The 19851-nt window shown below is 37.5% G+C and overlaps 1 protein-coding gene across 29 annotated transcripts in view; it reads right to left on the bottom strand.

Annotated features, from left to right (window-relative positions):
* The window catches only part of DLGAP2 (DLG associated protein 2), a 443370-nt gene that overhangs the window by 93345 nt on the left and 330174 nt on the right, over positions 1-19851 (bottom strand). For 21 of the 29 annotated variants that reach the window (XM_086876001.1, XM_086875999.1, XM_086875978.1 and 18 more), the window contains one exon: positions 4700-4765. The exons of the other annotated variants lie outside the window; for them this stretch is intronic. Coding sequence is in view for 20 of the 21 variants with exons in the window: in XM_086875999.1 (XP_086732125.1) it covers positions 4700-4765 (66 nt within the window). In the remaining variant the exon portion in view is untranslated. The remainder of the gene's footprint in view (positions 1-4699; positions 4766-19851) is intronic. 29 annotated transcript variants of the gene reach the window in all.

The raw sequence follows: 19851 nt of genomic DNA, 5'->3' as shown, positions 1-19851 counted from the left end.
CTTCTTCACTAAAGTTTTAGGTACAGAAAAATGAAGGATATGAAGTGGAATTATTTCAAGATATGATGGGATACGAAAAATAAGAAAGGATTTCTTTTGCAGTATCTGTTCATGTAGTCACAGTAAGCAATTTATAGGGTGGCACTGAATCATTTTGGGGCACATCATATTTAAAACCTTTTGTAAATTTGAAAGACTTTTATAATGCCATACCATGTGGCTATGTATTTTTATTATATGACAGAAAGATAACCTTGTGGTTAGAGGATTAACTTGGGAAATCTGCAGTCAAGTTTTCTACCAGCCATGAATTATTTGTATGGTTCAGGACAAGGCCATGGGCAGGGGTGTCAGTTGCCATGGAGAGGCTTGACCTTCCCTCGCTGGGTTGCAGTGATCCTTTGTGCATATCTCTTGTAGACTCTCTACTTCAATTCCCCACAGGACTAGAATAAAATTTCTGTACCTCTGAGTGTTAGTGTCACAAACCAGGGAAACATTCAGTCTGTGGCCCATCTAGGAATTCAGACCAGAGTATCACTGTGCCTGCTGATTACTGGGATGAGTGTCACTGTAGTGGTTACTCTGTGTGGCCAAGCCATGTGTCTGACTGAACACCAGCTCCAGTCAGTCTACAGATGTTTAACCATCCCTGGATGCTCTGGGGAAGGGTGCACTGTGGCATGGATGTGGCACAGATGAGAGTCAAGAGCTCACTGACAACCCCTCCTCTGTCCTTGGGAAAATTTCCTGTAGTTCCTGGTACATGAAGCTAAAACCCTTGAGAAGTGTTCAGACACTGACTGCATAGAGGAAGGAGGGATAATATGGTAGAAGGACAGACAGACTGAAAAGTCAGGACTTTATTCATGTTTTCATTTCAAGAACAGCCATGTCCTTTCTTCCTTCCATCACATAAGGTCATAAAGGCATGATCATGCAATCAACAGTGATTGAATAACCATGAGTTACTGTCTGACATTTGAACCTTACCAATTAATCAAAAGCATCAACTGTGAAATGAAAATACATTTTTGTAACCTGCCCTTAAACTCCCTTACAGTTTACTTTGCAATTGGAGCATGTTAAGAGCATTATTAGTAACTGCAACCTATTTTACAGGTTTCAACCTTTTCCTTAATATCAACTCAAGAACCATTCCCAAAGAGAAAACAGCAATTTACTGTAGTAAAAAGCAAGTTCTCTTTCTTTGCTTGACATTAGATGCTGCTAACTATAAAACTTGTGTAAAGTAAATGTTTTCCTTACCTGTAAAAATGAGTTTAAATAATTTTTCAATAATCTATTTTTCCCTCATTACTCTGTGCATGTACTACCTATTAAAATATAGGTTTAAAGAGAAGTTCATCCCATCTTCCCTGTTCACATTTCTTTAACTATTTGAATGCCTTTCATACACAGCATTTTTCTATGTCTATTGTTAAGATTGCACTATTTGCTTTTGACACCTAAAGCACAATACTGCCTTACTTTTTACATTCCTAAAGTAAACAAAACTGAGCTATTTTCAGGTATCATAGAAATTTTCAGGTAGCGGTTGTTTTTTGCTTTTTTTTTAATACAGTAACATTGTTTAGATAATATAAACATCAGATAGAAGAAAGCTTGGAATGAAAGAACTCCAGTTTCAGTGAGACTTACGGTGAGCTGCTTGAGATCACACATCGGATCTCTTGCTCCCATCACCATGCCCTGCTACCATGATTTTTTTATTTGGTTAACCAGGTTTCTTATTTGAGATATTCCTAGTGAACAGGATAGGAATTTTTGCCGTAAGTGTGAATCTTGTAACAATAATATTTATCACCCTGAGGTATGGTAACAAATAAATATTAATGGAAAAACTATGAAGTATTGCTCTCAAAAACTGACTGTTAATGCTTTGATAAGCTTTTTTTTGGAAGGAATAGATTACACTTCTGCCTGTTTTAACTAATGAGGTCTTTTACAGAATCAATAGTGGGAAAGAGTTGGGATCAGTCCTACCCCTTGATACATTTTTCCAATTAAGGCAGTGGATAATTTTGTTAAAAATATTTTTTAATGACTATTCAGCATTTTCTCTCTGGTGAGATACTGTGCAAACATTAATTAAACCCCACCAAAGCCCCAAACCTCACTAGGAAATTCTGAACCAATTTTACAAATAAGGACCTGGAGCCAGAGATCTTTCAGTACCAGAGAGATCATAACTTGAAGCTCCCTGGGACAATGAGAGTCTAGAATAAGGAATGGCTCTGCAGTTAGAGCTACCTCAAAAAACATCATCCTGACTCTGTCTTGACTTAGGGCAATTTGTTTTACTTCTCAAGGACAGCCCTTTCTGTGTTTTCTTTGGGGATGAAGGTCTCTAGCAGTCTGTCAGATTGAGGCTGCTCATACAAAATTATGACATAGTCATTGGGTTGTGTATATACAGAAAAGAAGCAAGCCCATTTCCATAGTCCAGGGATTAGAGTATCCACCCAGAATCTTATTTCTCTCCAATGAGTAATTAACTTGATACATGTGCAACAGCAAGAAAAAGATATGTTCACAGTTTTTTCACTTATGTTACACATACAGTTCATTGATTTGAACACAAATCTTCAAGTGGCAGAACACAACACTGGGAAAAGACAGAAAGACAGATATGTCCTGTCCATCTGTAGAGGTGTAGCACATTAGCACAGCTGTAACTGCAGAGCTTGTCTACTCAGAATTTAACTCACTATCCCACAACTTTTCTAAAAGTCTTTCCAATTTCAATAATTCTCTCTGAGAGACAGAGAAGGGGAGAAGGGGATACCACGTTCTCACGTTACTGATGATATCCAGTCTGCTTACTTTGACTACCTCCAGTTTGGTAATTAGGTCCTGTCAGGACAGGATTTTCTTCAGAAAATATTAAAGACATCCACCTCATCCCATATATTCTAGCAATCTTTGGTACTTTCAGAGGACTGTGATAAGGAAAAAGTTTAGGAGCAAGGACAGATTTTTCCTTGCTTTTGGGATTTTTTTTTTTTCAGTCATTTAGCCATAAATAGTTGAAATTTTTGAAAGCAGGTTAATTTCTTTTTACTCTAGTTGTTACTTGTTGTTCTTATTGCTGTTTACTTTCCTGTTTCTCATTTCTGACTAATCCCTCATCTTCTTCCTAGTCAGGGTTCTGGATGATTGGTCAGTTGGAATATATCTTTTTGTTAATCTTTGATTACCTATTTTGTAAGAGGGTCCTTTCTCCTGTAGACACCTGACATTTAAAATTACTGACTTGTGTATCATTTACTCTGGCTCCAGAAATCCTGCAGTTCTTTCTCAAACAAATAGGAAGAAGAACGATTTTGACGTATTTCTAAAGCATGACTTATCTCATTCTTCATTAAGCTTCTAAAGTAGGCCAAACCTGCTATGTCCTAGAAAAGTTGATTACTCTTCATTGACTCTAAAAGAAGTCCCGAGATCTACTGTTTAGACATCTACCTCTGAAATATTTTCCAGCTCTCAATGAGATGTGCTCTAACCCAGGGCATCTGAACTCCTTCCTGTGTGCTGTGAAATAGGACAGCAGGGTGAAAAAACTGCAAATGTCCAAGAAGGCTGTCCAAGAAGCTTTTCATTTCATGACTGCTCCACAGGATCCACTTGTGAGATTCCTAGGACACCTCACATTTAATGATATCTTCCCTTTTACACCACTTTGACTAAGGCAGAAGCTGCCTGAGGCTTCTTCAGTGTTTTCCCTAACACATTCTTGTGTTTAATCTTTAGAATGTAGCTTTTTTTTTCACTTGTTTGGAATGTTAAGTGAACAAACAAGTCCAGTACAGATATTTTACATTGAACATTTACGGTACTCTCGGATTTGAATGCAGCTGAGTGGCAACACTACTTGTTTAAAAGATTTGCTAAATGTAAGGACACAACCTGTCTGAATTCATGTGACTTGTTCTAACTGCTTGGGTAGTTGTCCTTAACATGGCAACTACAATTTATCTTCCTGGCATTGGGTAGTAATATGGGCAGGGCAAGAGTTTATAATATTCTTGTCAACTACAACAATATCTTAATAGCAAAAAATAAACCATTGCAATATATTAACATGAGCATATGTACAAAAAGAAAAATTACTTTACACTGACTTCTGAAATGTAAGTAAGCTCATGTTGAATAAAGGGAGCTTTAAGTAGCAAACACATAGAAACCACTTCCCATATTGCTTTTCTAAAAATAACCACATGAAGTAATTGCATATAAATCAAAATTTTGATGGATTTCACATAAACCAGTGACAATCTGAATATAAAATTCCAGGAACAGAAATTCGATTTTTCACAATCTAAATGTATAAAAGTGAAGCCAGCTGGACAAAGTACTAGCTTTGTAAGACAGAAGTATTGAGATTTCGCTCATGGGCTTTAAGAGTTTTTGATTTCTTCTTGCTTCTCTTATTAATTCAAATTGATAAGGTAACATCGAAAACTCTGTCTGCATTTAGGATATTCTCTAAAGGGTAAGACAAAAAGACAAAAGAAGGAAGGTTGGTAGTTTCCTTGAACACCTTTTGAGTTCTCAAAAGAGAGAACTCTTTCGGTGGCGCGGCTGTGCCGCAGAGCAGCCTCCTGTGCCCAGCCCGCGGCTGCGCCCGCCTCGGGGTGCGCGAGCAGTACCAGGTATCTGAGAGATGGATCTGTACCTAGCTCCTCCTCTGGCGTCCCTGGAAAACTGAAGCCCGACTTGAGCAGATCGCCACCCTCTTCTTCTGAAAAGACAGAAACAAAGTAGCTATTTAATAACTCTGATATTTTTCTACATCCAGACATAACTCTCCACTAGTTTTTAAATCCAGTCAGTGACACCTATTACCATTCGGGACCTTTGTTAATTTGAAGTTGCTGAGTTGCTATTATCTGTAGTATCTATCCCTTTGCCAGTTTTTCAAGTGTTCTTCTATTAGTAATATTATTATTTATTATTATTTTAAATTTTATAGACATTTTCAAATCACTAGTGTCATAATATTCATAAATGCCTTTTTTGTAACATCTTTTACATTGTTCTTGCCAATTTTTCTTAGTCACGTTAAATTGTATTGCCTTTTAGCCTTTATGCAATTATTCCAGAATTATTCCTTATTGTTGGTCCTCCAGTTGCACCTCTAGCACTTCCCACACATGATTCTTAGGCCACTTTTATTACCTTTTATACACAAACATTTCAATTCTTCCACTGTGAGTTGTGATAATGCTGTGATGATGACTTTTTCCTGTCAATAGCACTTACTTTTTTCCCAGAGATAATTTCTGTGATTCTGAAAGAGTATTTAAACTTGGATGATATGTATATGCTGTATGAATGCAGAAACCATGTGAATGGCCTGAGTGCAACTCTGAGCTACCCTGCTCAGAGGTACCCCTTTCAGAACTGCAGTTTGTTGCCCCTGCATTGCCCTCTTGTCATCCTGGCATATAAACTAATTTTTGACCAGGCACCTAGTCTGGATATTTCTGTACTGGAGCTGCAAGGAAAACTGGGTCAGTAACGATTCCGTGAGATGCAAGATTTGCTTCAGAATACATACATTATGATACAAAATATGTCAGTAGTATGTTTCATGTATTTACTCAATATTACATTTTTAATTTTTTTTTCCTATTCTTCATCTTTGCTGGTGTCTCAGGTGGGTGGGAATTATTGAGTATACACAGCCTTCCACTGTCCTCTTTCTTATTGTCTGTGCATGTTGCAAGACACCCCAGAAGAACTGGGAAATAATGGAGTACTTCATATCCTCTCACTATACATTGAACCAGCAGCTCTTGAAAGAAATATAAAATCAGGTGTTGCAGACCATGTTTTTCTGGTGCACCACCAAGGACTGATGATTTCCAAAGAACTCTCATCAGTTCATGTTATCATACCCTCAGGCAGACATTTCTGTAAGGTCGAACCTACTCAGACTTTTCTTAAGAGTACCTCAGTGAGACCAGCTGGTTTTTGTGGTGCAGCATACAATAGATGTACAGTTTTGCCTGTTTCAATGCTCCATTTAACAAACACATGCATTTTGCATATTTCTTGTGCTGGTTACACTTTATATTTGTACTCCAATTTCTTCCCAATTATCTCACAGCAAGTGAAATGAGTGAGTATACTCATGTGGATCTCTCAAGCAACTGTTCCGGGGTTTTGACAATTTCTGAGGTTAAGAATATCTAATTGATAACAATGAGTTGTATAGCACAGATACTGCATAGAAAATTAGTTCCAAGGATGTTAAGAATGTTGGATAAGCTGAGCTGTCAAATAAACACCCTGTTTATAAACTCAATTGTTAAATAAACTCAGTCTGCTAAAATACAGCCTACAGGAGATTTTAGAAAGTGATGGATGAAAAGTCATACACAATTTAAAAAATGACTGGCATATGAATTTAAATTAAACTTCATTTGGAGAGGTAATGGACAACTCTAATTAAATAAAAGCACAAATTAGGCAGTTTCCATGGAGACATTGCTCACATGATCTGCCTATATTGTGCAACTCATATGCTTGTCCTCTAATGTGGCTGCACTGGAATTAGTTATAAGTAATGGAAGTTATAACAAAAATATTCAGAAGGATCCTGTACATTCTTATAAGTAAGTAGGATATCTTACTGCTAACTTCAAAATAAAAAGGATAGTTTTATGTTTTTGAAAAAGCTATTAATTTAATCCAAAGGTCTATCATACACATATATTCAGAAACACTTACAGAATGAATGCATAACATTATTTTCCCTTGCAAGAAGTCAGCATCATAAAACAAAACTGGCCAAAACTAGACTAAGATGCTAGGAGTAGGTTAATCAAGACTAAACATTTGTGGGTGTGAAGTGTTTGAGGGAAAAAAAAAAAGGAAAAGAAAAGTATTTTTCAAAATTAAAGGAAAGGTCATGCAATGCAATCTGTAAGTCAGATTCTGACTTTGCTATAAGCATTCCTGTGCAAATTTGGACAATCCACTTAATCTCTTTCTGTCTCAATTTCCCATTAGAATTAGGGTTAAAATTAATTTCTTTCTTGTAGCTGTACTACATTTGTTAATGTCAGTGAGCCTGTTGTCTAGAAAAACCTATAGAGAGCACAAAGAGATAAAATGTCCTTCCTGCAGAAAGGTTATATTCTGTTATAAATAGGGTCAATAGCAGATATTTGAAATGAACTTAGAATTCCACTGTCATTTCCTTAGATTTATGAATTGTATGATGGGTATGAGTAGGTCTTAGTGATTAGTTTACTTCCTAATTATGAGGACTTTTTACTTTTTTCTATTTTATCACTATCACCATGTCATTATTTCTATTGTCTTTTAAAAAGGCTTTTGTCATTTCGGCCCTTGAAGAGATTAAATTTTTGTGTTCTGCACTTATGAAGCACAAATTAATCTAGAGTCTTGGTGGCTCTTGCAGTATTACACAGATAATCTTTGTATGAGATTAAACTGTACTCCAAACCCATATTATTCCTTCAGCAACAGACATACAAGGCTTTTGCTTCTTCTGTTTATGTTTTTCCTAGAAATTGCCATTTATATTATTGACCATAAAAATGAAAAGCATGGCCTTCATTCATGAACACACTGTATTCATGAACACTTCATATCTCATAGTAAGGGAGTCAGGCAGATTATCACAGCATTCTCACTCATGTTGAAATGCAAGTGTCAGAGGATGAGTGCATTCATTTCATGTCATTCACCTTCCCTACCTCATAGATATACAGGGCCTCTGCTTGCCCTTTGCTACTGGTAGAACATCCTACACCAGTGGACATAGAAGAAAGTCGTGTTCTTAGCATGGAATGCTTCAATGGACAATGAATTGCAAACAAAAAGATTATGAAAATAGGATGATTTGCAATATAAGTGTTTTAACAATGTATGGAACACAGTTCACACACAAGGGACACATCAATAACAAACTACTGCATCACAGACAGGTCTAAATAGAAATCAAGACTCTTGCTCTGAACCTGAAACTAAAACACAGCAGGAAAAGTCTTCACTGTCAACAGGGCTCAAAACATTGACAAAAAATGAAAGGCTCTAAAAGTGCAAAGACATTTGCTTCTGTGAAAGCTCAATGTATAGTAAAATGACACTGTGATCTACATAAGTAGCAGAACACAAACTATCGCTTATATGTAGTATCTCATTTTCCTTTTTAAGTACGTGATGTATCTGTCATTCATTCCAGTGCAACACTGCACAGATGACACTCAAAACTGTGATAGGAACTTGTCACAGCTGAAGTTCTCCAGACTTAAGCTTGGAAATGTCAGGAGATATTGCTGAGTTGGAACCAGCTTGACACATCTAGATGGCTCATTCAACCCCGAAGCTACTGCATATGGGAAATGGCACAGAGCAGTGCCCAAGATCAAGCTAGCCTGGCACAGCTTTCGTCCCCAGTACAGGCTGGATGTCTGCCAGGAGTGTGGCCTGCCTTGTGCTGTTTCCATACCCTGCTAAGCAGACGTTCTCTAGGGAAGCACTGCTTGGCATGGGCTAAATCTGGTCAACGATATGAGCTCTGGCAGGGATGAATAATCACTTTGCCCATCATTCAAATTTTGTCAATCTCAGCTTTAACCCCTGTCTACTCTCTGAACCTATAAAGATCTGATCTATCAGTTTAAATTCTTTTTCTTCACCTGCAAAGTCTTGCCTCTTTGTTGGCCCTCATTTTTCGTGCATTCATTCTACCCTTAATAACCAGGCATGCTGTTTCCATCTCCTAATTGTACTTCTTTTATAATCTATCCGTCCACAAAAGAGGCCCCAGGGTCAGTGGACTTGTTGCTCACATACTTTAAAAGGTTCACATCAGCAAGACTTATAATCATTTAACTGCCTTCTCCACCACAATATAAGAGTAAGACTGAACTAGAACTGATATTGAACTTCTTAGTTCATAGGATTTTGACTTATTTATTATTGGCCTGCTCTGGACCTCACATCAATTTTTTTCACTGTGTGCTTTTCTTTCAGCCGGCAAGCTCCCTACGGAAGCTGCTGTGTTTTAGCTTTTATATAGTGCCTGGTATTATAAGTCTGGCAACAAATGAGAGAAAACACAGCCCTAAAAATGTCTGAATTAAACTGCAGCTGGAATTTCATTCGATCACATAATGACAGAATGTGTCCAGAGGTTGAACATGGGACACTCACCACATCACTCCATGATCTGAGAAAACAAAATCACCTCTACCATGCTAGGGAAACTTAAAGATCTAGAAGAGAAATCTCCTGTACCCCAAGTCCTGCTACGCAATCAAAGCATTTCTTGCAGGTGGCCTTTCAGCCTGGCCAAAGACAGCCCCAGACTGCTCAGCGCATATCATGAACACAGAGAACTGACAACTGGTCCCGACCTCAGAGAAACAACCAAATGTCTGCATGCCTGGGAGATGTTATGGACTCCTCACCCCTCCTGACAGCTGACTGGATTGGTTTGGACCTTCCCCAAGAGGCTAAAAACACTTCTAGAAAACCTATTCCATTCTTCACCCAGTCCTCAAGAGATTACATCCAATCTTTATCACACCTATAAAGCAAACCAGGCATAGTGAAGGCTCCTCCTCCAGACATGAGGTCAACACGCATGTTCCAGCCATATCTTGAAGAACAGTTTGAATCCTTCTAAACTGTGATGGGAAATGATCCTTTGTCCATGCTAATTCCCTTGCAAAGCCTGGGAACTATTTGGGACAGAGAAAATTAGTTGGCCAAATATAAAGCTAAGAAAGGGACCTGTCAGAGCAACATTACAAATAATTAAATTCCTATTTGTTTGGCATTGTCCTGGCACTGTTTAATTTACTACAGATGTAGCCCAGGTGGCAGTATTGTCAAATACAATATTCTCATGCATTGTTCTTGTAGCATGCTGATAAGCAACAAATGCACAGAAGGACAGCAGGGCTGGGAAAACTCTGATTGAAATGAAAATTAAAGCTGATAGTAGCAGATTTAGGGTTATTGAGGTTTTCCTTTGCAAGAGGCCTATGTGAAAAGTATTAACAGTTAGAGGAAGTCATTGTTTAATTAAGTTGCTTTTGCTTTTCTCATTGCAGTCTCCTTTATTCTTGTTCTTTTATTTCTCTCTCTCTCTCTCTCTCACACACACACGCACAGAGAAATGCTCCTGATGAGTTCAGCAAAGATCTTTTCATTCCAGTATGCTGGTTCAAGCACTGGCCCAAAAGGATATTGCTAGAAACAGGGCAAATACATAGATTGCCTAAAATACCTTTTCAACTTCCTGCAACCAGCACTTAAGGGACTTCCTGAGACAGAAGTTTAATCTAGACCATCATTTTTAATACCCACCAATAGGTCTATCCTCTATGGAATTATCTAATCTTCTCTGAGCCCATTTATACTGATAGCCTCTACTGCATCCTGTGCCAATGCACCTCACAATTTAATTATTCTTTATTTGAAAAAGAATTTCCTTTTTGTTTGTTTATCAGGATGCCTGATAATTAAATTAGGTGCCTCTAGTTCTTTGGTTGTGAAAAATAATGGATCAGTGAGCCCTACTCATTATGTCTATATAATTTATAAATATGTAGACCATATCCCTCCCCTCATCCTCCCTTTTCCAAACCAAAGAATGTTTAGTATTTTATTATAGCAAAGCTATTGTAAAACTTTCATTATCCTTTTCACTCTTCTCTGTACATTTTTCTTGCTCTGCCATGTCATTTTCAGACACAGCAGACAGAAATTCAAATGGCTTTATAGTATGGGGTTTTTTTTTACTGTGGTATGGTGTGGTTCTCTTCTTTTGTTTTCTTCTTTTTTTTTTTTTTCTTTTTTTTTTTTAATATTTCCATCTGCCCTTTTCATAACCTAGAGAGAATTCATTAATCATATTAAGTTGTGAGAGAGAATTTGTTTGGTTTTCCAAACACAAACCTACTTCTCTAATATATTGCACTAATAAATATTGAAGAATCCCAGACTTCTACTTAGCTCAGATTACCATCAAAACTCTTAAAATAAATCACCCTTCACACCCCCTGAAAATCAGGACTGAGGAATTCCTGTTCTCTTGCTCTCATCCAGCCTTTCCACTTTTATACAGTATAGTTCCAGACAGCAGGACTGTGAAATCAGGTAGTTTTTAGTGAGAGTAGCCAGGCACACAGCCCAATAAATCAGGGAGAGGAAGCTGGCTGTGTCCCCCAGGTCCTATCTTGGGAAAAGAATAAAATAAAATATATTGCAGGGGACCACAGAAGCTGTCAGGAATCATCTTGGTCTTGGCGAACTAACTCTTACCTCCCAGCTTTTGGCAGCTGAAAATCATCCATAAAATATAGGTTGCCTTAGCAATATTGTGGTGATCACCTTGAAAGGCTTTGGTTCCCCACAGCAGCCTCTCCTGAGCCAGCTCCTTGCTGGCTCCTTGGAGCTCAGCTTCTGAGCTGCCTTATCCCTTTTATCCCAGACATCTGTAAGTTCCTCTTCCTCACTTAAAGCAATTAATGCAAAAACATCTTGGATGATGCTGTGAAGTCCTAAACTAAAGTTACTTTTCAGTCATTCTAACACTTAAATGAATGATTCAGTTAAATAACTCTTTTCTTATCAAAATTAACAAGTGACTGCAAGCAAAAAAAGAGTAACACAGTTACAGATAAGACATTGTGTTCAAACGCAGATCTGTGTGACATGCTACAAACCATCTCTGAAATTCCTAGTTCTTTCTCCCTGGATTTTTCGTGGCTGAATGACTATGTCAAGCCCTGAGCAAGCTATTTGCCCTTTATTGTTTTTCAGAATCTGTGAGAGGAATCTCAAATATTCTATATTAAAATGTGTGAATACTAAAAAATATAGTATCTCATTATTGTGAATTATAACCCACATCCTGTGAACCTAGGAGTTCTGGATACCCCAGAAACATCTTTAGCTCTCCCTACAGCTCTTCAGATTCCATTAGATTTCTTTTTTCATGCAAACTGGAACAGTTGCCTTTGGTACCCTTTCATCTTCCCCCCACTGTGCCAGCTCTTGGAAGGACTCACAGCTACCTCACAGAGAACAATTGAGGAGGTCCAAGAGGTCTATCTTGGACCTTGGCAGAGAAGAAATAGAAAATACATGTCAGGAGCACAGAAGGATTTTGCACAGCTGCAAAGGCTTAACTGTCCTGTCAGAGAAGTAAGATGCTCCCCAAGTCTATAAAAATACCTGCTGAAATTACATGAAATTACATATGTAAGAAGGTTGAAAGTGAGGAAGAATGCCAGAGCAAATTCCAGTAGTGAGAGAGGAGTAAGTCAGAAAACTTACACCCCTCCTAGAAATACATAAAAATTTTCACTGAATTACACTGGTTTGTGAAGAGGAAACAGGATATTTCTCTTACTGGATGAATGTAGTTATTTATTGATCTTTCTATCTTCTGCTTATGCATGGAAATGAAAAGTCATGTAAGAAAAATAAACTGTAGAAAAAATTAGCCTTTTCAATATATTTCAAAATCAGTTTTAGAAAAGACATTTCTTTAAGACTTTCCTTAAAAATGATTGAAATCTCTAATAATAAACTGTTCGACAGAACATGGGTTTGTAACCTTTCCATTGTCAGGTTAAACTAGATATTCTCAGACTATATTTTGCTTTACTCTTTGGTAAAAACCACAGCCAGATACACAACAATTATTACCAGTAGGTCATGGCATTCTGATTTTACAGATTCATTTTATGGTGGGGCAAAAGGTCTGAACAATGTCTCTGTCTTTCAAATGTTCAATAAATACGATATTTTAACATTAGAGAACAACTGCATTTGTCACACTGATCTACCATGGTAGGAGACATTTAGCACGGAAAACCTTTGACCCCAATGGGATGTGAGGGCAAAGTCAGCAATTCCACTCAGAACTGAAATTAACTATTAGTATCTGTGAAACCCCTCAATGAGGCCTTTGACATTATATGATGAAGCTCTCTATAACTGGAGACAGGATGTACATGTGTTTTTCTCTATGTGCAAGGTTAGAAGACAGCAGAGGGAAGGCTCAAATATATTCATTCCTACACAAGACAATTTTGGTGAGGATTTCTGTGAAAACTTAAATGCTGGTGAGATTGACAGCTGGTGGAGTTTTTTATTTAGCAAATATGATTACATAATATGTAATATGCAGCTTCCTTTTGGCAATTTAAGCAGATATGAAATGCAGTACCTATAAATGAACCCCCTTTTCTCTCTCAAAAATAGTGATACCCAGGACAAGTTTTCTTCCTAGAAAAAATCATGGTTGTGGAGCAAGTGCAACAGGCAAAGACTGATGGATCAGGATGCCTCATTTCTTTGCCCTGTGTTTTCATCCTCCTGTGGATGCTGTGGAAATTATGCTCAGTGGCTCAGATTTAATGCATTATCCAGCAATTGGTTATTAGCTATTGTTTTTTATCCTCCCCCACCATCTCTCTGCAATTGCAATGTGAGACTTGCTCTCTCATCTATTTCTTTCCATCTCTCGTCTTTCCTTTTTGTCCCATATCCCTCTCTTTTCCATCTCCTTCATAGATATGCTTTATTTTTTCTTCTTTTTCCTTTTAATTCTCCCCCATCAGTCTTTTTTTTTAATCTTCTTCGATCTACAGTCCTAATGCTACTGAGGTACAAGTAATATGGCACAGGTTGAAGGTCACCTGAAGATTTTGTGCACGATGCTTGCATAGTCCTAACAATGTGCTTTTACTGAGTTATTTGTTCCACTAGGTCTTTAATGGAGAACTGCAAATATTTAGAAAAAACAAAGAAATTTTCCTTGTTCCCATAGCAATTTTCATCTGCAGATTATGAAATCACAGCTTAGAAATAACTTAAAATTAATAAAATTTTTAAGTGAAAATCTAAAATGAAAGAAACATCTATATTTAAATTAATTTCATACAGTTTTATTTTTTTTCGAAAGTGAAAAGAGATGTCAGGCAGCACATGACTTTTCAAGGCAGAAAAACGAATCTTCTGAAAATGTCAAAATACAATGCTTCAACAATTGAAAATCTTTTTTTTTTTCCTCCTGCATTTTTATTTTAAGAAGGAATTTGTTTGGAACTGACTCATAAACAGTTTCAGTTTCAGGAAGGTTGTGCTTTACAAAGAAAAGGGTTTTGCCAACTACCTCACCACAGAGAGCTTTCTCACTAATGCATTTGTTTAACACTCTGCACAGTGGGTGCAACCCTCCTTGGGTCATCTCTAGTTGCTCTAAAAATTGTGCAATATATAGCAGATATTTCTGTGATTGCTTAGGATACACAGACACACTGACTCATTGCATTTAAAAACCAATTACAATGGGGCCGAGGTGAACCTTTCTGTTTGTTGGTTGTGACATTCAATTACAACCTGTGAAGTGGCTGGGTTATTTGGATTTTCCTTACGAGACAAACAGAAATGAAGGAGAATCAATTCTCTGTGTGGCCAGTGAAAACAGAAAGCAAAATGATAAGCTGTCTGTTGTGAGATGGGCAGAATCAATATTTAAGACGTTGCAAAAGGTATACAGATGCTTGGCCAGTTCCTAATCTTAAAGTTCACTGTACTATCTCCTCAGAAGAGACAGGTTTTTCATTAAATTTCTCAAGGATAAGCATTTCATTGAAGCACCTGGGAAGCCTGGGCACCCTTGTCTTCCTCCCCTTGGTGGGGAGGAGTGGGCAGCTCTACACTGATCTCTGTCCAGCCCATTTCTCTAGGGACTAAGGAAAGTGCTGGGTTGCCAGGCTCATCACCTGCAGTCCTCAAATAAGGGCCTAAAGCAAAATGACATTAAGCCAGACTGTCATGATTGCTTAAAAAGGAACGGAGAAACTGAACACAAATATTTGCTCTCAGCAAAGGTGCTATTTACTCATGTCACCTCACTGGCTGTGGTTATGTTTGTAGCTGCTATGCTGGCAGAAGTACAACCTAAATTTCTTCCACATTTAAGTGCTGCTAATCCTACTTGAGCAACAAAGTAAAACAGTTTCCAGATCTTGCTCACTACAAGAATTTGTCTCTAAGGTCTGTGTGTGGGCAAATACAGATGCAGAGCCAAGGTCAGTGACATTATGCACATGGACTCCTACACCTGTATCTGCAAGGCACATTTGCACAGATGTTCACCCGGCCTTTTCCTGCCCTGGCAATGACACATGGTCAGGAATACATCCAACTTGCTCTTTGGAAGAACTCACACAACTGAAAAATTTAGCAACAAGAAAAAATGGTTTAATAATATCGGCTTAGATACTTGATCAGATTTGGTCAGTTTAATGTGTTTAAGAATATCAGCTCTACTGAAGTAACCATTCATCTGCCTGTGAGGTAAGTCAAATCAGTTAAACCATAGCCTGTAAGGTAAAATTACCTGGAATTAGATCATATCTGCCAATAGTACAGTGTAAAGAAGTTCAGTTTCCAAGGGTCAGCAGACATACAGTGACTTAATAAACTACTGCAACACACTAGTGTGGCAGGGCTCTCTCTTTGATCTGTCCATCACAGACACAAAATACATAGGAAACAAACACATCATTCCATTTACAGTAACTTTTGGGCAGTTTCAGTACCTTGAACACATTATCTTTTAATTTCAATCCATTTTTACCACAATCTTACTCTAATAGCTGTTCAGGACACCCATAAACATTTGCTGGGATGTTTTAGTCACGCAGTATTTCAGCCATGGCTGCATTTTCAAGGGGAGGAGGAGAAAGGCATGCATAAGGGTCTTCAAGCTCAACCAAATGAGTACTGTTGGGCTCATTTTGCTTCTCCTTATCTTTGCTTATTCAAGGCCATAAATAGGGGCACCAGAAAGGCCAGAAGACTAAAAAGGAATATTGAGACTTTAATTCCTGATGCAATGCTCAAATCAAGCCCAGTCTGGTAGTGACAAACTCCTTGGCTGACAATGAATCAGAGAATTCTGTGAATTCCCACAAGAGAGGCATGCCATCATGACAAAATTTAATCTTTTCTCTGATGTCTCAGAATGAAAGGGCAAGAGGAATATAATAGCCTGTCAGCTTCTTACCCCATCAGAGTCAAGTCACATCAGCAAGACAGTACTAGGAATCTTGCTTTCATGTACCAATTACTCACCCATGCAACTGGATGCAGTTCCTGTGCTGTCATTCTGGTAGCTCTTAAGGACACTTGCAAGTTTTAAGAATGCAAAGATGGTTTTGTTCTGAGGAAATCCATGAGTAAGGCCTCCCCGGTTTTAGTAATTTGGTCTCTCAGTAATGGGATTTAAAATGAGTTTAAATCAGTGTTTAATTTCTGCTCTTTCAGGACAATGGCAGTGATTAGTAGTAATGTTTGACTTCCACTTCCATCTTTTAATGCAGCTGTAATACTGTCTGCATTTGGCTGCTGCTTTAATGATTACTAATGACTTTATTTTGAAAGTAATATTACTTTTTGTATTCATTCTCCAGCCTCTTAGCAAAAAGCTAATTTGAGTCAAATTATGTAGTCTCTTCATACAAGACCTTCCGTTGGTTTAACTTTATTTGGAGTCAGTCCAAAGGAAAATGACAAAGGCACTGAAAGCACACCATGTATTTACAGGTGGCAGAAAGAATGCGTGTGTAAAAGTGGCAGCTAAAAAGAAATAACAAAAGGATGCCATACTGATAAGAAACATATATCAACAGCTTTCTAGCCATTAGTTCCAACACTGAAAGCATTTAATGGGTTAAATTTCACTGTTGCACTCTCAGTTCTCATATGCAGAATCATCTCCCCTCATGTCCATGCAGACAATGGTGGCTGTGCTCTGTGCAGTATCTGAATTAAAATTTAACCTCTAAGAATACCCTATTTATGCATTCCCTCCTTTTGGATTTGCTGTGGAATTTTTCTTGGCTTCTTGATGGATAAGTAAATATTTTTGGGGAAAGTGTAGTTGAGGGTTTTGTTGTTTTTCTTTCTTTTTTCACTTATTATTCCTGTTCTTAGAAAATATCAGCTCCTTGAGACCTAAATTTCTTTGCGGGAATGTATCAGTTTTGATGAAGGTTTCCTCTTCCAGCCAAAGAGAGAAGGAAATCTGCCTTGGTAGGACTTGCTAATTTTGACATTGATTCAGCATAGAAGAAGCAGCTGTCAGCTGTTATTTCATCTGGGTCAGATTTGGTGTTAGAAAACAAGTCCCTCACTTTAATCAAGCACTCAAAGTATCTTGGTCTTCTGGACGTGATATTTTCTAGGTTTTTCTTGTTGGACCTATTTAAATTTAATGATTAAATGGTTAAATATTTTTTAAGACAGAGGGAGGATTATTCACCATGCCAAAAGTCAAGTAATGTCAAGTAGAATAGAAAAAGCAGAAAATAATTTGGATTTCTCATATTGCCACTACTGGTCATAAACCTCTCCAGCCACTCATTTAAAAAAAAATAAATTAATAAATAAAAGAAAGAGAAAGGAAAAAAACATAAAACATAAGCAAACATAAAGGTTTCAGTTTCTGCTGGGTCTGTCTGGGATGAAGTTTACTTTCTTCATGTCAGCCCAATGAAGGAGGAAGAGGAAGGATGTTTGTGGTTATGGCAATAACCACAATATGTGGTTATGGATTTGTCTTCCAAGTCATCTCTCTGGTTGCTGAGTCCTTTCTTTCCAAGGAATGGATACTCAGTTACTTGCTGACAGGAAGCAGCGAATGAATTCCTCTGTTTGGTTCCATGTACAGTTCTTTCTTTATTAACTGTTATTATCTTGGTCCATGAGTCTTTTCACCTTCCTTCTATTTTCTCCCCATCCCGTGGCAGAGGGAATGAGGAAGCAATTGTGTGGGCATTTGGCTGTTGGCTGGTGTCAGCCCATGACCCAGTTTTGCTGCAGTCCTGAAAACTTGCAATCCTGACAAGTCCTGTGATAGTGAAAAACTATTTTCTATTCAAATATTTAATTCTCCAAATAAGACCAGTATCTGTTTGAATATCCTCCACACTAAATTTGAAATTACTAACATTTGCACCACCCAAGTGGTTGACTTAGTTGGACAAAGGACAGTTAGACTTGATCTTAGAAGCCTTTTCCAACCTTAATTATTGTGTTTTGCAGCTCATGCCATAAAAAAAAGGAAAAAAGTTTTTTTTTTTCTCCACAGAACTTCTTTTAAAGTTTTTGGATTTATGGACAAATGGGGAATTATCAGTGACTAAAAATCACCACCATTGAAACATATAGAACATTGCATATTTTGTTGAAGTGCATTCACTGATACAAAATCACATAATATTATGCTCAAATACCCTCTTCCCCCACTCTGAATTTTACTACATCATTAAAGCAGTGAGAACAGAGCCTCCTGTGCTATCCTATTCTCACCACAGTAGTTTTCCATCTCCTACATGCTGATGTGTGCTTATCCATCTTCAGCCCTCTGTTCTCACACCCATAAACACACTTGCTCAAGATCATAGGCCTTTTTATTAAGAATCATTACAGCACACAAAACTTTAATCTGGCTAGAAATCACCAGTTGCTAAGCAATAGCAACTCAGGCCTTTGCCACTAAGAACAGACACTGGGTCCTGGTTAAATCTTCACTGAAGCGTGAGCAACGCAGCCTTGTTGCCATCAGTACTGGAGCTACACACATCAGCCAATCTGCTGAACTAATTAATGGAAATCACGCTTGATGGCAGGATAAATATGTCCATGGATAATGCTGTCCAAGACAGCGTGACAGGGTTTCCTTCACAATTCATTAAGTTATACTCCTCATGTTCTGGACACATGGACCCAACCCTGGGTAGACTCAGGTGACTTTAAAATATCCCCAGCTGTCCTCTTATGTTTAGTTTCTCATTTGGCAACAGCTTTCTTCTCAAAACTCCAATCAAAAGTTGTAAATAACAAGAAAAACTACATTAAAAGAACTCCCAGACAGGGTACTAGTATGATATCTGTAAACCGCTGCTCAATCTGTGTTGTAGTAATTTCTCCTTTTATATTTTCATCTTGAATTGAAAGATTATAAACACTATTCTCCTAAACTTGCAAAATTTCATTGCTGCATTGCTCAGCTCATGGTTTCCCAATGCTACAATGCTATATTTAACATATAAGTAAGGAAATAAGTAATTAACACTAGATTATTATGGTTATTCCTAGTAATATGATAGCATTATGATAGTATTAAAAATGCTTATTAGAAGAATTGTTTTATTGAAAACTGTTCACGAAAAAAGTCCACAATCTGGGAAAGCAAAGCTCTCAAATGGAAGTTAGGACAACTGGAAACTGCAGCCATAGAATATTTCATCCTGGTCTTTTAGTTTTTTTTAAGAACACTAATGGCTTCAAGGATGAAGAATGGCATTAGAAAAGCTAATAAAAGCAATAAACAAACAAATCTTTGGGTGCCCTATGTAGGAAGATACGGATGTCTCTTGCACAGGTCATGATTCATGTAACTGGCAAATAAATATTGTGACAATATACACATAAGACTTCTGGAAACAGACTCTCTAATCTACCACTATAGTAAATAAATAATAGTAATAGTAGTAAACAAGTGGATATGCAAATGAAGTGGCAACTTAGGACTGCACTGCCTGTATATATTGAATTAAAAAAAACATCATTGATTGGCATATATATCTATTTCCATTTACAGGAGTCAGATTTCCCCTGGAGACGCATCTAAGACTATACAGAACATACGAAAGTGTGAGTAAAAGTAATTTCAATGTTTCAGTCTATACTTTAAAAAATTCTGTAGGTCTTTATTCTGCTGTTTCAATTATGTCATGTGTCATAAACTCTGAA

This window comes from Cyanistes caeruleus, chromosome 2 (genome assembly GCF_971803275.1).
Source record: "Cyanistes caeruleus chromosome 2, bCyaCae1.hap1.1, whole genome shotgun sequence".
Taxonomy (NCBI): domain Eukaryota; kingdom Metazoa; phylum Chordata; class Aves; order Passeriformes; family Paridae; genus Cyanistes; species Cyanistes caeruleus.
Note: the sequence above shows the minus strand (reverse complement) of the source record. Positions and strands in the feature narration are given on the sequence as shown.